The sequence below is a fragment of the Stegodyphus dumicola genome, chromosome 11 (assembly GCF_044657685.1).
Source record: "Stegodyphus dumicola isolate Sdum_Otavi_A_Nest chromosome 11, ASM4465768v1".
Classification (NCBI taxonomy): Eukaryota; Metazoa; Arthropoda; class Arachnida; order Araneae; family Eresidae; genus Stegodyphus; species Stegodyphus dumicola.
Window position 1 is genome coordinate 111,439,965 of NC_140778.1, and position 19,850 is coordinate 111,459,814.

Below are 19,850 nucleotides of genomic sequence, written 5' to 3' on the forward strand. Positions count from 1 at the left end.
AGTGCTAACTAGATTTAGACATTACCTATTTTTTTTTCTATTTTTCTCAGTCTTTCGATGGCTAAAAATTCTCTCTATTTTGATGGATTTTGGCATTTTTAACTGAATGTTTTAAAATTTTATTTGTAATATTAATGACTTAGATGTTCCGGAATTTTTCGTACCCGCTATACGAACTGTTAACCTTCATTTTTATCGTAACTAGCTCGATAACTGGCCTTTTTCTCCTTCTGAAGATCTTTTAGAAATTTTGAGCGGCCTTATGCTTATTTAAAATTCTAATCTTTGCATGTTGTATATGTGAATGCGAAGTTATTGTCGAATTTTGAACCAAGGACTGTTTCTCGAGTATATGAAGTGAACCTCTCGAGTATATGGAGTATATGCAGTGACCGAGAATTAGTTTCATAATATATTTATTTATTACTTAATTTATACTTATTGCTTATTATTTACTAATTATATTAATTAATTAAGCATTGTCTCATTAATTTCTAGTTTTTTTTTAAATTTTGGTTCACGGTTTTTTAATGGGTTTTCGACCCTTGATTCGACTGGGGTGCATCTATTCTAATTATATAAAATAGCCCATCGTAGACAAATATGAAATTTTACTGAAGCATTAAGATTTTTCCGAAATGTTGAAAAAATATTTTTATTACAAGAGTATGTGATAAAGGAAGCACTTAGAATAAGCAATGAGGCAGGTGAAGCTGCTGGGATGCAAAAATGTGTCAGTGAGTATAATACGTTTTTATAAAGAAGTGTGAAAGAAGAAAAATTTCTGAGTAACATTAATATTAATAGCATTATGGTGGCGAAGTATGGTACACATTATCTCTATCTGTGTGCTTAAATTTTTATATCTCTGCCGATATTAAATGAATAATAGTAAGCTTAACAAATTTACGCCCCAAACAATTTTTTTTTCATCTTTTCATTTGAAGCTTCAATTTCAGCCCCTTATAATTTACTGTGGTCTATTCAAATAGAAGATACCACCTCACCAAAACTGTTTTCCTATAGCTCAGTATAAGAAAAACATCAATCAAAATGGGTGTAAATTCACTTTTCATAATTGTCTCTTATCCCATTTGTGCAATTGCATTGTCCCGTTTTTTGTTCAGCGGTGATAAGCTCAATGTTGATACGCTATTACAACAAAATTTTCATAATACGCATTTGATTTTATTCTGGATGCAAATAATAGGGTACACATGAGTAGAGTCAGAAATTTTGAAGTCGATTCATTGCCCAGGGACCTGGAAAATCAATTCCATTTTTAATATTCCAGTCGAGGTAATACAATTCTTAAAACATTAATTTACGCAATACTGAGCATAGTATTTTAACAAAATTCAAGACAAATGAAAAATCTTATGCATCTTTGCATTGCAATAACATCTATTTGTCAAAATGAAGAGAGTAAGATTGAACAAATTAAAGTGCAAGTTATAGGTTTTTTGTCAATTCCTTTAGAAAAAATTATTTAGATTTCTTAGACTTTCTTAAATTCTAATGTGTGAAATCGAGCGAGAACAGTGAATGAAATAAAATAAACTGAAATCGTAAATGAAAAAATAATGGGCTATAATTGATCTTTTTATTTATGAGGGCAAGAAGCTACCTTAGTAAAAATTGAATTAATAAGCTTCAAATCATTAACAAATATAAAAAAAGGAGTATATATATGTATTAGGCTTCGCAAGAGTATTAGGCTGGCATCTGCTGTATTACATGTGATGATTGTGAGGAACGTTTTTCAAAACAGAACCTACTTCTTGCACATGAACGCGTAGAACATGGAAAAAATGACGCATCTGAAAAAAGACAACCTTACAAGAATTTCAACCTTTCTGATTGATGTCTTTCTTATACTGAGCGATGGGAAAACAATTTGGTATCTTTTATTTGAATAGACAACAGTACATTAAAATGGTCTGAAATAGAAGCCTCAAATGAAAAATTAATTAAACTGCTACAAATTGTACAACAAATATGCGTCAAGTTTTTGATGATTTAATTATTTAAACAGGTTTGGTCAACTAATTATGAAATTTAAAAAAATAAAAATCGTGAAAAAGAAAACTGGATACAAAATTTTAGTCATTTCAAAGAAAACTCATTTCATTGCACAGTGCCATTTAAATGATAGAATGCCAATAAATGACGAACATTTCGACATTTCCATGTGTATGTCTTTCATTTAATCTCGAAAATTGTGTTAAGTTTCTAACAAATCATAACTTAAATTTTTCCCTTGTTAATTCAACATAACTGCTTTTAAATATTTATTTATACATGAGTTACAGCAACCTTCATATTAGTATGCTTTTGGCATAAATTAAAAATATGAATCTAAAGGTAATATAGTTGATAATGACATATATTTTTCAAATTTTATTCAGGGGGTCTGCTATAATTGTGCCATGTTTTTATAACAAGAATGATTTTTTTTTCTATTTCTAGGGCAAATTTAACAGCAAATTCCAATCTCTTCAATGTATAGTTTTGCTACTAGCTTAAGTACTCGCTTTAAGCAGAGTGTAAACACTATCTTTAGGGGATGGTGGTAGTTTCTTCAAAATCTGAGGTAGACGTAATTTAGTTTGCTTCTAAATTAAATGTGTAAAATATGACCAAGCTCGAGTAAAATTGTAGAACTAATATAGCACCATGTAACGGTTTTAGTTAGTGCTGATTCTTGCTTTCTTTATCAGTTGCATATTATTCCAGAAAATCACAATCCACTCCGGACCATTTTTTTCATTGTTTTTGAAATCGTCATGAAAAATTAATAGAGTGTCGACTTAAATTTTGACGAAAGGTTCTGTGCTTTTCTAAAGCGGAAATGAACACGGTACCATCTAAGGGCTGTAGTAAAAACTGCTAGAATGCAGCAATTATGATGTAAACCTAAAATGGAGGATGTGATTTCAATATTTAAAAATATTAATATTTATTTTTGTAAAAAAAGGTTATATTTCTTGCTTAACATTTATGACTACCCCTAAGAGAAGGAATGAAACAACGATATACGATATTATGAAACTAAGATCGGTTCCTGCGATTGCAATGTTTTAATATAAGCGCCATGTTTTATGATATGTTAAGTTGACAATCACCTTCCTGTTGTTTTGAAGGTCAAGTGTGTAGAAAAAATTTTGATAAACTTTGAAATTTGTATGAACTATACACACAAACATATAGATGCCCTTCTTTATATATGTGTATATATAGAGAGAGAGGATTTCTGTAAATTCAGCTAGTAATTAATAACTGAAATGATACTGTATTTATTGCTTTCAAATGACTTAGTTTGTTAATGAATAAATAAATTTGAAAGAAAGGTATCTTACGCTTTGTATGGATGAGCCGGCATTGCGACAGAAGATCACTGCCGTATTTGAATTTGTCACATGATAACTACGCTGCAATGAATTTCTAGTTTGATACTACGTGTTACCGAGCCAGCTTAGAAAAGATTAAATTGTTTAGTCTTTGAATACTAGTCCACATTTTTAGTTTGAATTTGACTTTTCCTGTTTAATTGGATCACCAGAAGCTGTAGTTGATTTTGCAAGCATAAGAATATGCCTACGCTAAATACAAGGTTGTTTTTACGATTTTGATAAGAACATGCCTTTATGTTCTAAGGTCTTTTTAAATAAGAAGTTTATTTAAACCTTTATCTCACTTTGTAGTTACTTTCAGACATAGCGATAATTTACTTCATGTCCGTCAGGGGTTTGGACTACTTAACATTTATCAGATCAAGTAAAGCCTCATAGGTATATAGTCGAGAGATTGGTAAATTATGACATAAAACAGGCAGGAAGTAATGGGAATATTGGTTTCCATAATAAAAACAATTTTCTAATTGTTAGAAAAGAGACTTAAAGAGAAAGAAATTGATGTCAGGAAAGGTTTTAAGCTTTTAATGTGTAGTTATCTTAATATGTTTTAAGAATCAATGTCATAAATTATATAAATTTTAAACTGTGACATGTTAATAGATTGTAATTTGAATAGACCTTTTATAACAAATATATTTCAAAAATAATTTTAATAGTGGCCATGTAAATGCATAGTAACTAGGGATATCTAACTTGCTATAATTATTTCTAATTAAATGGTCACCCTTAAAAGTTATCTCTGCATATTAAGTTGAATATTAAGCCTTTCATTAATCTTGACCATTGTCACAAGATACAGCACAAAAATGTGAAAATTAATGTCAAATTTAATTATTGGCACCTAATGAGACATAAAATAATACAAAATTAATAACCTCTGTTTATTTTAGTGACTTCTTGGAACCTTAAAATATATTAACTGGGTTATAGGAACGCTACACAAATTTGTGACACTAACTGCTTCAGACGGGCAGAGCACAACTAAATTTCAAAACTTGCCAACCGTGCCTACATCACGCTTTCAGGTTTGTTCTGATCAGCAGGCCTCACTGTAGATAAGCAGCAGCGGTGGCAACAGCCAGTGATCTGTAGTGAATCATGCTGGTTAGGATTTTACTTTTCATTTTAACCTGTGCCGTTTGATATAAAATTTCCCTACTATTTATTATACCACTAAACTGAGCAAGTACATGACACAATGAAACATAAAGAAAAAAAAAAAGCTAACTGCTAGTAAGATGTTAACAAAATGACACTAATGTTCTTTAAAAAATGCCCAACTATTAGAAGGGCAAAATATTTAACACTATACTTGATAAATTTTATAAAGTTGATTTTATACTAATTTTTTTATAATTATGTTTATTAAATTATAATAATAGTTTATTCCACCTGTGAATCTATTTTATTCTTAGGATGGTATCACAAAAGTGAAATTCAGGCATAGATATATCTTTAATTGAAATTATTCAATTCCAATTTGTTGTTGGTTTCTTAAATTTTTTCATTAAAGGTCCTTAAAAGTACTTAAATTTCCATGTGCAGAAGTCTGTAGATTTTGATTAATTTTGTTTTTATTTTATAGTTTTTCCACAATGTATGCTTCAATGTATGAGAATTATACACCTCCTGAATTTATTCCTTCATTCTCGACTGCAGAACAGAGAATTACTGTAAGTAGTTATTTGTATTTGTTTTGCGTATATGTCTCCATATATGTTTATTTTTATTAATGGGTCAAATATATGAAACATATAAAGTAACTGCTTTCAGAAATCAATTATTTTGTAAAATGGATACCCTTTCTTTTAAAAATAAAATCTGGGACATGACACTGCTACTCATTTTAGGTTAGTTATTATTAAGTGTTGTGACATTAGAAACAGTACTTGACAGAGCATTTTCGTTTAACACATTTTAATTCTAGCTCTCGAAAGGATGAATTCTATAGAATAAGGAGAAAGCATTTTCATCCACTGTAATTTATTTGAGCTACAAACGTATATTTCGGTGTTCGTAATGTATTGTAAGCATACCGAACTGGTGATAGCTTGATAAAATTTATTTTTCCAAAAGAAATATTTTACGGTTCTTGAACTTTTCACAAAAGTACTCGTAGAACTCTTCTTACTATGATAAAGCACAATCACTAGTTATCACTTCAAATCACTAAGAACGTTAAACACAACGGAATACAGGGCATCTAAAGAGCGAAGCTTGCACAGAGATTCTGATTTTTTTCTCCTGTGTTTAGTCATCTTTCTTAAATTGTTTTCCTTTGGTAATTTCTGCCGGCTGGGTTCTCCAATTTAGTTTTCATCCAGCTCTAAAAATACTTTCAATGTGTTTATTGGTTTGATTATAAGTGACATACTTTCAATATATTCCTTTCATTGTGTAGTTATGTTTACATAGGTAATGGTCTCATTTCGATAGTAGATATGCCAACTATGTATAGTATTCTTTATCAGTTACAAACTGCGACATGTCTTTAGTGCAACAGGAATTAGTTTTTACTTTTAGATAGTGCACATTGATCTGCACGACGAAAGGAAGATATTGAAAGCATGTCACTTATACTCTTCCTATAAACAACATGCTGCCAGTTTATCGTACCCGTATCTTAACAGTAAAATGCAAAACGTAAACACGAACTAAACTATTTGAAAGAAATATTTAAATTTTTCGTAGACAATTATACAGGATTTCTCACGATATCGAACAGCTGGGATATTATAAATTCAAATAATAGTGATAAATGCAACAAAATCAGTGAAATGAATACTACTAAGTCATAAGCATGGTACGTAGTTCACTGAAAGTTTTTTAAAAATGCCAAAAACTGGTATTGGAAAACAGACATTGCCTATTATAAGGCACTAGGATATATATGTGTGCAATGTTCTAACTTCACGAAGATTCATCTCGATCTGAAAAAGTTATTCCTGCAACTGTGTCAGTTGATTTTACGTAACAGTAAACTTTTTTTAGTTTTCCATATTTGTGGCTTCCGTATCTTTGCCCGTTCTCAGTGCTTTATTTACGTTCCTTTTAATAATTACCTAGTGGGACCGTTCTTACGTTACACAAACAGGAGTCTTTTGTAGGATAATCTGAGATCTCTTTTGTAATATAGCAAAACCAACAGATTTCTAATGCACAAGAACATAAATATCAAGTAATTTATTACAACAGAGATGTGAAGAAATACTCATGGCTCGGAAATTTTTTAAAATTAATAAATAAATAAAAAGTGGCTTGTAGTTGAGTAACATGTGGAAAAACTACGAACACATCTATGCAACCTGCCAATTCTGCTATCACGAATGAAAGCTCGGGGGAAAATTAACCAATGGATATTAGAGCTATCTGCTTAAGAATTAGGGATGCCTTCATGAAGTGTCTTAAAGGAAAAATGGCTCTTAGTGTCTTATAGAAATAAATCTCATATTTATCGTTTAGAATTAGAAATGAGATGAACTCTTTATATACAAAGAAATAGTCCTCAGATAATATTAAAATGATTATTAACGGAACCTTAGTCAGTACCTTAGTCTTTACAACCTCTCCTAAATTCAAAAAATTCTTATAAATGCTGTTAGTGCAGAAAGTTTTATAAACTAAAATTGATTAAGAGCAACATGAACAAATGTACATTGAATGGACTTGTTATGCTTTCTGTTAAAAGTGGAAATTTCTGACAAATATGTTGGCCTTGTTGGTGGGGTCGGGGAGAGGATCCAGAAGGATTTACATAGCTTTCATCTATCTGTCTATCTCTAGATATATGCCTAATAATTTATAAGAAACATTAAAAAATAATATTCTGTTTACTGGATATATATTTTAAATATATATGTAGAATAGGATTTTTAATATCTGTACTTTAGATTTAGGCAAAGATATGAACGGTCTGCTCAAACGAGATTGGGATTTATTAAATTAAAGTATACTAGTCTATATTCCCTGACGTAATGATGCTTTCATGATAATGGGCTTTCTGACGTAAACTGGCTTGTACTCATGTTACGCAAGGGAGAAATCTATGAAAACGTGCATGCAGCCAGTTTGGTCACTGAGATCTGAACTTGGACTGAAGCATCAGTGCTCAGGTGTCTTATCTGCTGGGCTGTGAAGGAGAAAATATGCCTTCATGGATACTTCAAGGATATGGCTTTGTTTATGTTATACATGGGAAAACCCATGGAAGCATCCATGCAATGAATTTGTTCGCCAGAATATGGAGTTTGTTCAGATATCAATGTTCAGCAGTCTTACCCACGAGATTCCATAGTAGGTCATATACATTAGTGGTTAATCACATTTACACAATATATAAATGTGATGATTTCATCACTTTTATACACTTACATCACATTTATACATTTACATAACATTAAACGGACTTGCCCTGTATTCTTACTTTTCCACTATAGTTTCTCTCTTTAGATTTTTCTCGTTACGTGCAGAGAAAATTACAATTTACATATACCGTGTTTACTCCCGTGATAGTCGCACTTTTTCATTGTGAAAGTCTTGGTGCTACTCTTATGAGGGAAAAATTACTACAAAATGTAATTCGCTTTTGAAGATTTTTCCTGCTTCATAACGGGGGTTCGACTCTTACAAGAAAGCGACTAGTGTGCGAGTAAATATGGTAATTCCACTAAAATCATCTATCTATGTGCAAAATTCATACCAGCATGTTTTGCCTTGTATATTTTTCATTGTTCAATTGTTTTTTTTGGTTTCTCTTCTAGATGACTTGGAAAATGCATTCAAGACAAAAGGGTGAAGGAACAGGCTCTCCAGCTATTAATCAGAACCTAGGCCCGCCAACTTCTGTTTATGTTAAGGTAACAATTATATATATAGATATATTTTATTTTTAAAATAATTTTTCTGTTGATATGCTGAAAGATATAAAAGAGAATATCTCATAGCTAAGCATTTATAGCATTCAAAAAGTTAATAATATTTACAATAGCAGATGAAATTCGCTATTTTCTCTTAAATTATACATTCCCCCCCCTATGCATTTATTATTATATCATGCAGAGAAAAACTATGGCTTTCAATTATCTTTTTTGCATCTGCATACTAAGTGGGAGAATTCTGTTAAGCCCCGTTTCCATTCGTGCGTTGCGTCATTGGGAGAAGCGCATATTGCGTTGGATTTGCACTTACGGAAGTTTGGTGGTCAGTTGCATTTATTGCCACCAGTTGTCTCTGTATTTAATTTACTGGATTCAGACTATTAAGGTACTTAAATTCGATTTTATTGGAAATTTTCATTTCTACTTATGAACTGGGAATGTAAAGCACATTAGCAATTTTTAGATAACCAAGTTTATAATACACATTATGAACATCTCTACTGCTAAGATAAATTCTTGAAACACTGCCATAATGAATCGTTATCTTATGAATAATGAAATTTACAAGAGGTTCATAAATGCATTTAAAACTAGTATATGTTCCTTTAGTTTCTCAGATTCTATTATTAAAATTAAATAAAAGAAAATGTTTCAAGTTGAAGTAAATCGAATTAAATTTACTCTTTACGGTGCACAGTGTTAGAAATATTTTTCATAAATTATATTATGTAAATGTTAATAATATTATTGAGAAGTGTGCACTTTTTTATAAATTAGTTTATTAAAAGTAATTTATGATTATAATGTAAAGCTAGTATTAAATGAGAATACCAATTCCACCTCCTCTATTGTGCAGATAATATTGTTTATAGGCAGAATAAATTTCAAAGATCAATTTTATCTTTTGGTGTAAGGCAGGTTATGTTGAACAGAAAAATATGTAATTTGTTTTTAAAAATTAACTAGATAATTGGAAGATGCTGAGATTTGAATTCATTGCAATTATAGAAGGCTATTTTTTTGTCAATAATAAGTTGCCCATTTGAGTAATTATTGCTTTTGGTGTAGTTAATCTTGAATTAAAGATTCATATATTTTTAAAGCTGTAAATGCTACGGTCATTTTGTTTTTGCAACAGATTTCGCATTGCTAGTCACAAGCACATCAGCACATCGAACACAAGAGCACATCAATAAACATGTTTTTGGTATTGTTTAGAAAAGTACAACTCTATTCTATTAGGGATAAGGTTTGAAACCAAAGTACGCTTGTGTTTACACTGTTCCACAGAGTTCTGAGAAATGGGTTTAAAAAAATGGGGATGCTTCTTTCCAGTAACTGAGCACTGTTGAATATTTGCATCACATCAGAGGAATAAAAAATAAAAAATAAATCTCTAATCAGGAACATGGGGGTATGAAAACTATAAGCAAAGTATTTCCAGGGACTTTCCCTACAAATTTCTTCCGATAACTGTGCTAGGCTTAGTTGAAAGCACCGACAAAACCATAAAAAAAAAAAAAAAAAAAAAGAAAAAAGAAATCTGAAAGTTCTCGGATTTTATATTACGCATAAATAAAGAGTGACCACTATATTGTTGCGACTAATATAGTGGTCAATTACATTTATTCAATTTCAAATAACTACTATGGTGATACAGGAACTGGACTAAAATATCGCGAAACGGTCGACTAAGTTTGGCGACTTGGCGCAATTTCTCATCAAATTTTCCAAAACAATAAGTAGCAAACTCGTTGTCGACTTTTCGATATCCTGCAAAATTACCAAGATACCCCTTTACGTAACATTAAATGGACTTGCCCTGTATTTTCACTTTTCCAGTGTAGCTTCTCTCTTTAGATTTTTCGCGTTACATGCTCAGAAAATTACATCAGTTTCACATATACCATGTTTACTCGCGTGATAGTCGCGCTTTTTTACTTTTTTTTTTTCATTGTGAAAGTCAAGGTGCTACTACTATTATGGGTAGAAAATTGCTACAGAATATTGTTGCAGATTTTTTCTGTTTCAAAAGGGGGAGGCGCCTATTACACGAAGGTGACTATTATGAGAGTAAATACGGTAATCACACTAAAATCATCTATCTATGTACAAAATTCATAACAGTATGCTTTGCATTGTATATATTGTATTTCATTGTTCAATTGCTTTTTTGTGTTTTTCTCTTCTAGAAGACTTGGAAAACGCATTCAAGTCAAAGAGCTGAAGGACCAGGCTCTTCACATATTAATCAGATCATAGGCACGCCATTTCCTGTTTATGCTCAGGTAATAATTCTATTTTTTTCTTTTATTACTTCTAAACTAATTTTTCTTTTGATATTCTGAAAGATATCGAAGACAATATCTCATAACTAAGCATTTTGTTAAAAAATAGCAGATGAAATTCGCTACGTTCTCTTAAGTTATACATTTTCTCCCCCACCCCCTGTGCATTTATTTTTAAATCATGAAGAAAAATCTGATGTGTACACAATGTGTAGCATGCTTCCATGCTTTTCAAAAAGTAGAGATTTTGCTGGCAAGCATAGGGAATGCTAGTCAGCTTACTGATAATTTTCTCTCGTATCTCAGCATTTTGTTTTAATAGAATCTATTCCTGGAGATTTTTCAGATTGAGAGTTCTGATAATTTTCTTAATTTCCACCTGAGTAGTAAATTTAGGGATATTGCATGATGCAGGATACATGATATATTTTTCGACAAATTCGGTGATACGTTTTTCAGAATCCGGATTGGACACCTGAGCATTGGGCGTAAATTCCACTGAAAAAAGCTCCGCCTTCCCAGCGTTTTAATAAACCAGTCCTCGAACATCTTTGATGGGAGAGTTTTGACTGCCAGTTTTCTTCAAAATTTTTGATTTTCCAAATTGGTTTAGGGTCCAAATTAATATTAGAACTCTTGTCATTCCAGGTGGCTGTTTGAATAAGCTGCTTGATTTTACTGTTGAGCATGTTGATTGAGGTTTTGAGCAAGGAGTCCCATGTCCTGTTAAAGTCCTTTCTCAGCCAGTTTCGAGTCCTCATAATTTCTCTGATGTGGCTGGAAGTTTATATTTTTCGAGGTTACCATCAACAGTATGAGTAGCTTCATCCCTTGATTGGATAAGGAAGGCTGTGAGAGTACTTATTACCTCGTCAATATCAGGTTCAGTTCGTAAAGTGCCAATATTAAGTTTCGTAGTGGTAGCAATATTACGAAACAAGTCCCAGTCCGTGACTTTAGCTGGAGGAAGATCCTTGTTTTGCTGGATGCCCAGATATCCAACAATCGGGACATGATTTGACGAAAGCTCATTTTGAACAGAGAGAGCCATGGAGATGTTAACTGTAGTGATGAATAAATCAAGAATATCGTGCCTTCTGTTATTTACTTTAGGCCTTTAAATGAGTTCTTCAGGAACATGGAGAAATAACGGTTTACTGACGACATAGTGATGGATGACTTGACCTTTTCTATCAGTATTGCAGCAACACCAGTCTGAGTGCTTTGCGTTGATATCTTATCCAAGGACTGTAGACATGTTAGAATTTAAACGAGTGTCCATATGATTTACGCTAAGATTTCCAGGGGGGGTTGTAAATTGTTCAGAAAACCGTGGGACCGAATTTAGGAAGAGTAATGTACAATTTCAAGGCTTCATAGCCGTTGGAATTATCAGCAGAAATAAAACAGGAATCAAGATTCTTTATTACAGACATCCTAGCACCGCCGCCACGGTGGTGAAGTCTGTCACTTCAGTGTGAGTTCACTTCTGTCACTTCAGTTCGGTATTCTCAGATTATGTGAGGGCGTAGCGTGAGATTCCGTGTTCATGCAAATGTCTATATCATTCACAGAGAGGAAGTCATGTAATTCGTGCGGTTTGTTGGTGAGATTGTTTGCGTTCCATAGAACGATTTTCAATGGGGAACACATGTTATTGGTGCTATTATCCATGGTTCACAGGCCAGTTTTTGGCTTTAATTTCCTCTGGCTTAGTAACCAGGAGGACTTGCATGGTGTCTTTTAAGACGGCGTGAGCCGCCGTGAGTTGACCTATAACAGTCTTTTCTTCCTCAAGTTTCTGTGTTACTACAATTACTTCCGGGGACGTCGCACTGTTTTTAATGACCTTGTCTGCTATGTGACGCGTGGGACGACTTTAGTAGGACTTAGTAGAGCGGGTTTTGGGGGTAGTGCATACAAAATTTGTAGTTTGGTGTATGTCGTAATCCACAGTTGCCACAAGTTGAGAGCTCAGAGACGGGTTTTGATAGTCCCTCGGCTCTACGTTTAACACAACCAGGTGTGTACTTGCACTTTGCCTGCGCATGGAAAAATTTCTGGCATTGGAAGCACTGCATGGGACCTCTTCTGCCCTTGTATATTTCCATTTCAATTCTGAGTCTCGAGAGCGGTATACTTGAATTTCATTAGATAAAAATTTAAATTTTCTAAGGCAATCTTACTATACACAAAATCTACGTAAATTAAATAATTTAAATATAAAAATTTAAATTAGACAATTTTTTAACAAATTAGTTTTAATTTTCAGATGAAAAAAAATCATCTTATATTTTCGTTTATATGGTACGTAATTGCATACGTGTCATTATTCTGCGTTTATCTTCTAGATGGAGAGGTATCCTGGCTACTTTCTCCCACCAGTGCCTCCACAACATCCCGCAATGAATCCACCATTTACGGCAAATCCTTCGCAGCACCCACCAGCTAGTACATATCAAGTGCAGGTAAGAATTAAATTTATATTTCTTGCACGTGCTTCTGATTTAATGATGTTTAATATATATATACTTATCCATAAATAAAATATATGTAAGGCTAATAAATCAGACTGGATCGAATTTTAAGTAATAAACAAAGAGCGTTCTTCCCCACAACGTTTATTGACGAATACGAAAGACGAACTAATGCGTATACATAATTATGACATCACAGTTTCTTTTTACAAAGAAACTCTACCGTCATCTATTGGCAATCTGAAAATACATAGTCACAAACTTGTATTTAACACTTCCCCCCATGCCTCCGTGAACGGATGCATCAATCTTACTGAACTTCAAGATTATAAAGTCTTTCCGTTGGTTTTCTACCAACACCCTTATCGAACTGAATTTCACAAGATTTAATTCTACCATCTCTTCCGTGAAATAATTCTTTAATCCTAAATTCTAATTACAACGTTTCACATTATCTTCTCGTGCAAGGACAACATCACTAATTTTAAACACAGGACAATTTTTTTGAGTTTTTGAAAACATAACTGATTTTAATTTTAACCCTTTGCGGCGCACTATACGTTAACGTCGGAATTTCAACAAAAAAAAAAAAAAAAAAAAAAAAAAAAAAAAAGTTGTATGCGGTCTATTTAGTCCTAAAGGAGTATACAGGTAAAATTTTGTAAAAATTGCACTTACCGTTTTAATTCTGTGGGTGTTCCATGAGGTGGAACACTGCGCCGCCAGAGCTTTTAAAAGTGCGACTAAGCTAGCATTGCAGTGAAGTACGAAAATGAGTAGAAGCGTTTGTATAAGAAAGAACAAACTTTGTATTATGGCTGTATACATGGTTTCCTGGATATACACAATATTTTTGAATATATACGGATAAATGAGATAAATATCTATATACACAAGTCCTATGTACAAAAATATTTACAAATTTTCGGAAAGAGTTAGACCTCTCCGCGCCATTTATGGAAAATTAATAATAAAAAAAATAACTACGATTAATGTTAACAATAAAGAAAAATAAGCCTATAATATATACATACACGAAAAATATCTACACAATTACTGAAAATAAATGGAAATGAGACTAAAATGCGACAGCAAAAAATTCGTGCAGGTCTAAGTAAAAATGAGTCAAGCTACTAATAAAATTCCCGCCTAAAAACTACTCCCAAAAAATTCGAGACGCCAATATTAGGGCTTTCATAACACAAAACACACCTCACCCCTCAATACTGCTTTGTTTGAATTCATCTCCCCCAAAACAACGGAAACAGAAAACGTAAACAACGGATGTTCTCTCCTAAGCACAGATGTTCTGATTCGTAACAGCATGAGATCGCTAAAGGCGCAGTGTTCCGCTAATGGAACACCTGGTTTCATTCAATGATTCTGCGTATGGTTTTTGTATGAAAGATTAAAAAAAAAAAAAAATATAGAACAAATAATTTGGAGTACAGGCAGCAAAATTATGCCTAATTTTTTTTTCCAAATAAAATTTTTATATCATTAAAAAAATAGAGAAAATTACTTGAAAAAAAGTGGATTTTAATAACACATAATAAATGAAAATTCTGTGTATCCTTGTGATATGCTGCTACCTGCTGTTTAAAAAGAAAAGTTCAAAGTATATAATAAAGGCATTTTTTATCTATTTACGGTTGAATTTAAAGGTTTCAGAAGCGATTCAATTTGGGTGTTCCATGTAGTGGAACACTAAGCCGCAAAGAGTTTTAACACATATTCCTTATAAAACCTTTTCAAAAATACTGTAATAATAATTGCCTAAGCTTCCATCTTTTAATCAACTGAGATTTGTAGATCTAGTTTAGATTCAGATGAAGTCAAAACAGTCAATCTAGATCCAGTTATAAAATGAGATGGGGAAAGAGGATCAGGTTCATTTGGTTTATTGCCTGCATAGATTATAGGTCTGGAATTAATAACACCTTCAACTGTAACCAAAACAGTATAGAGTTCTTCATAAAATAAAGAATCTTTACCTAAGATACATTTTAAACAAGTTTATACATTTCTTACCAAACGTTCCCAGAATAAGTGAATAGCGCATGAGCATGCCAGGTGCACATCTACATGTTATACTAGTCACATATACAAAATTTCAACTTTCTGAGGCTAGTCGTTTTTCAGTTATGCAAGATAAGTACGTACGCACAGACGCGGCGAAAAATTCTCTCCGGAATTCATTTTAAGTCAGTTTTATAATTTTTTAGAAGGAAAAGAGTCTTTTATTCTGCCCTTACGTACCGATGTCACGCAAAAACATCGTTAAATAGCATTCGATAGCGGTTAGAATGTATATTTTCGTCGAAATATGATGCCTAAACTATTGGCGATTAGAATGCTTCCTCTTTAGTTCGTGCAAGGAAGTAAAAAAAAAAAAACTAAGGCTTTCATTATCTTTTTTGCATCTGCATACTAAGTGGGACAATTGTATTAAGCCCCTTTTCCATTAGATCGTTGCGAACGCGTAGCGTCATTGGGAAAATGCATACTGCGTTGTATTTGCACTTACGGAAGTTCAGCGGTGAGCTGCATTTATGGCCACCAGCTGTCTCCGTGTTTTAATTTACGGGATTCAGACCCTCAAGGTACTTAAATTCGATTTGATCGGAAATTTTCATTTCTACTTATGGACTGTGAATGTAAAGCACATTAGCAATTTTTATATACCTAAGTTTATAATGCACATTATGAACATCTCTATTGCTAAGATAAATTCTTGAAACACTGCCATAAATGAATCCTTATGTTATGAGTCGGTTGTTCTCTTTCATCGTACAGTTTACGCAGTGCTTTAACATTTGAAATGTTCCCCTCTGGTTCAAGTGATGACAACATCTTGTTTTTCAAAATGTTCTTTCGGTATTTCTATTGCGGAATCATAATTCTGGTCACTTAAAGCGAAACCGGAAATGGCAGCTAGAGCATTATCGCTAAGTAAAAATTTTAGGTACGCAAATATTACAGTTTATTGATGATTGCGAATTGTATTTTCGAACTGGTTGCAAAAGTCCGACAATTTACACGAATCTACGTAATAAGTTCCGATTTACAGACATGGTAACTTCACTGCTTTCGATTCATCTGGAAGTGCAACATTAGCCTTTATTTTCTGATTGTTCTAAAACATTCCGAATTCTTTTTCAGAAATTGATGCATTCTTCCTCTCCATATAACAGTTTTATCCTGGTATTCTTGACTTAGCATAACTTCATTTACAATCTCCTCCGAAGTTACTTTCGTTTCGATTTCTGAATGATTTTTTCAATTAACTGTTTATAAAAATCCCCGGTTGTTTCAATTTTTTCCTTAGCGAAACATTATTTGCTAAATTCGTTTCGACTTTGGCTATCAGTTCCTATTTAATTGATCCGATCGTTTCTTTTTCAAATTTTCAAGAACACCCTCCATTTTCAAAATATTTACTATGTCGATTTTTCTGGTTCGTAAAATCCCGGTATGAAGGCACCATAAACAAAATATATGCAAGTTAATTTAGAAGTCAAACAACAAAAATCAGTGTTATATTTTAAAATTTTCACAGGACTAGTTTGGATGGTTTTACCCAACCATCATCCTCAGCTGCAATCCATTTGCGCTTTTGCAGCTGATTATGATGGTTCGATAAAACCGTCGAAACTAGTTCTGTGAAACTTTGAAAATATAACGCTGATTTTTGATTTTTGTAGTTTGACCTTCTAAATTAATATTTGTTCGGCGTGTTATTGTATCTTAATATATGTAAGTCTCTAATAAATCAGACTGGATCGAATTTAAAGTAATAAACAGAGAGCGTTATTCAACACAAAGTTTATTGACGAACACCATAGACGAACTAATACATATACATAATTATGACATCACAGTTTCGTTTTACTAACAAACACTACCGGCATCTATTGGCAATCTGAGGAAACATAATCACAAACTTATATTTAACAATCCACAGCTAATGTGAGGCGTTTTACGTCCCGGTGTAGTCTATACGGGTCCTAGTCCTAAATTCTAAAAATTTTTCGTGCTATGGCCTTCCCTAAATTTAATACCAGTCAGGCTTTTTTCATACATATATTTAATGGCTAACTCTTTTTGAGATTGTTCATCTAAAGTCTTCAGTTTTCACAAAGTTTTTTTTTTTGTTTTGTTTTTTTGTTTTGTTCTTTGTTTTTTGATACTTGAGAAATACTTGTCCTTTTCAGAGGTAACCAATTCTGCATGCAATTTTACATACTTTTTCTTTAGCAATATAAAATATTAACTTTGAAATACGTTTTTTTTTCTTTTTCCTTTTTTATTTAGTCTGGAACAACATCCACACGTGTGACTGAAGTAGAAGGCTCAGGAACAAGCTTTTCTCAAGAAGGTAAAAACGATTTTATGGAATCTCAGAATGAGATTCATGATGTCTAATGAGGACACATGACTTCCTCATACGTCCTATTAAATTATACATATTTGTTGCTGCACTTCATTTAAACTTATTTCCACGATTTATTCTAGCGTAACTACACGATCCCTCATCACTTGAAAATGAGGGAGGCGATTCTTATCTCTCAGTGGCAAATCATCAGGAATAATTAAAATTATGACTGACATTATTAAAATTTAAGCTAGTTATAAGAAATGTGCTAGGATAATTGCGCTTCCAAACATGTTTCGAGCTCCCTTATTGGCTAAAGATTTCTATAAAATTTTATTGAAGTTAGGGTTTTTAGCATTGCATAAGAAAACTTCATACTGAGATACTTTCAAATGTTTCTGATTTTTGTTCATAGTTTGCGCCATAATTAAACTCTCCAATGAACTAAAATAAAACGTTCCAATGAGTTTACATTCAGTTGTTCATTACGTGTTTTTCTTTTCTTCTTTTATTATCTTCTCATGTCATGAATCACATTTTTAATGAAATTAAACATGCAACTTAAACATATTTCTAACGTTAAAGAAATAAGAATTACAAGTTTTATAGATAGAATTCATGTTTTTAAATCATTCGTATAGTGCTCTGACATGTTCTCAGATTTTGCTGCCAGTTTTGACATAGTCATAGATGAATTTCAAAGCTTGTCTTTATGTCTGTAAAGTTTGTTGATGACTTACACATTTTTTACTTAATTTTCCTCCGTGGTGTGGATGTGTCACTGAGGCTTTACTTCTTCTTAACATTCAAATTATTTTACTTAGCATTGAAGTAAATGGCTATGTGAAGCTGGCGATGGTTTTGGTGACAAATTTTTTCCCAAAAAAAATAAAATTATCATCATTGTTCCTGTGTATATTCAATCCATAATGAACTGATACGCATGTAGCAATATGCTTGGGAAGTGTGACTGGTTTAGATTGTAATATATTAGCTTGCACAATGAGAATTTTTATTTTGTCAGGAAAGTTTTAGCCTCATTAATATTTTTTTTTTTTTTAATTTATAGATGGCCATTCAAAAAGGAGGTATCATCAGAGGCAGAAAAAAAAAGTAACATGGGACTCTTTTTCAATAGAAGCTGAAAGTAGTGAAGATGAAGAAAGTAGTGATGATGAAGAAGCTATTGAAAGAAAAAAAAGTCCAGCATGTTTGTTCATGACTATGAGAGCAAGTATTAAGAAAACAATTATCGAAGAATAAATTTTTCTCGGAAGTTTTGAAGTCTTCACCTTTGATTTATGGAAGCCGTTGTTCACATTCAGAATTTGCAATTCCGATTGAAACAAATCAAAGAACTTGCTGTAATTAATTAAGAACTTTACTTTAAACCTGGTTTAATAAATATTTAATTTTTTAACAATTCTTTTTTGTTACTACGTGACAACTAAACAACAAAAATTTTACAAATTCGAAAATTGAAATCGATAATAAAACTAATTCCAAATTTTAAATTTGGGCTTCCAGTTGCCCATATTTACAGTAGGATTACGTCATTCAAAATTTTATGGCTCTAGGTACTGCTGTTTTATCACAATGCGAGAAACATACATACATTTATGCAGACTTGAAACGGATTTCAGATTGATTCAACGCAAAATGGAAGTAAACCATAAAATTCAGTTCAAGAGCAATATGTTTAAAGTGCGTATATCTTTAGAATTTCTGATACAGAATCTCACGCACTGAGGATATATATATATTGCTACAATGTTGCCATTGCTCGCTTTGAAATCCTTGAGTTTGTTAATCAAAAATTCCTTAAAGTCTTACAAAATATGAAATCCATAATAAAACAAATTGCAAATTTGTGCTTCCAGTTGCCCATATTCACAGTAGGATTACATCATTCAAAATTTTATGGCTCTAGGTACTGTTGTTTTATCACAATGCGAGAAACATACATACATTTACACAGATTCTTCATTATTTAATTTCTTCAAATATAATACAGGGGGATAATATTTGGTGGCAGCAGTTTGAAAAGTGAAACGGATATTCAGTGTGATTCGACGCAAAACGAAGACAATAGTCCCTCAGGGACCGTTTGAACTAAGAATTTAACAATAAATTTAAGTAATCTTTTTGATGTGGGGACCCACTAATATTTAAGAAAATTTTGTGAGACCTCATAAGTATTGCGCAGATCCGGCACATGCGTGAGTGAAACTGTCTGTTTCTTCACTTGCAATATGCTATTGCAGTTTTAGGTCATTAATTTTAATTTTTAATGTAAAGTGAGCGTTTCTATTATAAGAAAGTGCCTTGAAACGCTTTCGTTTTTTCTTTGTCTGCATTGTCTTATCTTTATCTATTTTCAAATACATTAAGTAAAAATATTTGGTATTTGTAAAATT

The 19,850-nt window shown here is 32.3% G+C and overlaps 1 protein-coding gene across 1 annotated transcript; it reads left to right on the forward strand.

Annotated features, from left to right (window-relative positions):
• The first annotated feature begins 2,301 nt into the window (after positions 1-2,301).
• On the forward strand, positions 2,302-18,823 carry LOC146994247 (uncharacterized). The gene is made up of 7 exons (XM_085826337.1): positions 2,302-2,593; positions 5,002-5,089; positions 8,177-8,272; positions 10,486-10,581; positions 12,933-13,049; positions 17,373-17,436; positions 18,503-18,823. Exons 2-7 carry the CDS (start codon positions 5,012-5,014, stop codon positions 18,694-18,696), a joined length of 645 nt encoding a protein of 214 aa, XP_085682463.1. The 5' UTR covers positions 2,302-2,593; positions 5,002-5,011; the 3' UTR covers positions 18,697-18,823.
• Positions 18,824-19,850: the final 1,027 nt, after the last annotated feature.

Bases quoted from the DNA above. Each gene is read 5' to 3' on its own strand.
- LOC146994247 (XM_085826337.1), top strand. From the start codon at position 5,012: ATGTATGCTTCAATGTATGAGAATTATACACCTCCTGAATTTATTCCT. The intron at 8,273-10,485 runs GTAACAATTATA...TTTCTCTTCTAG, and splicing joins CAACTTCTGTTTATGTTAAG to AAGACTTGGAAAACGCATTC. The intron at 17,437-18,502 runs GTAAAAACGATT...TTTAATTTATAG, and splicing joins AACAAGCTTTTCTCAAGAAG to ATGGCCATTCAAAAAGGAGG.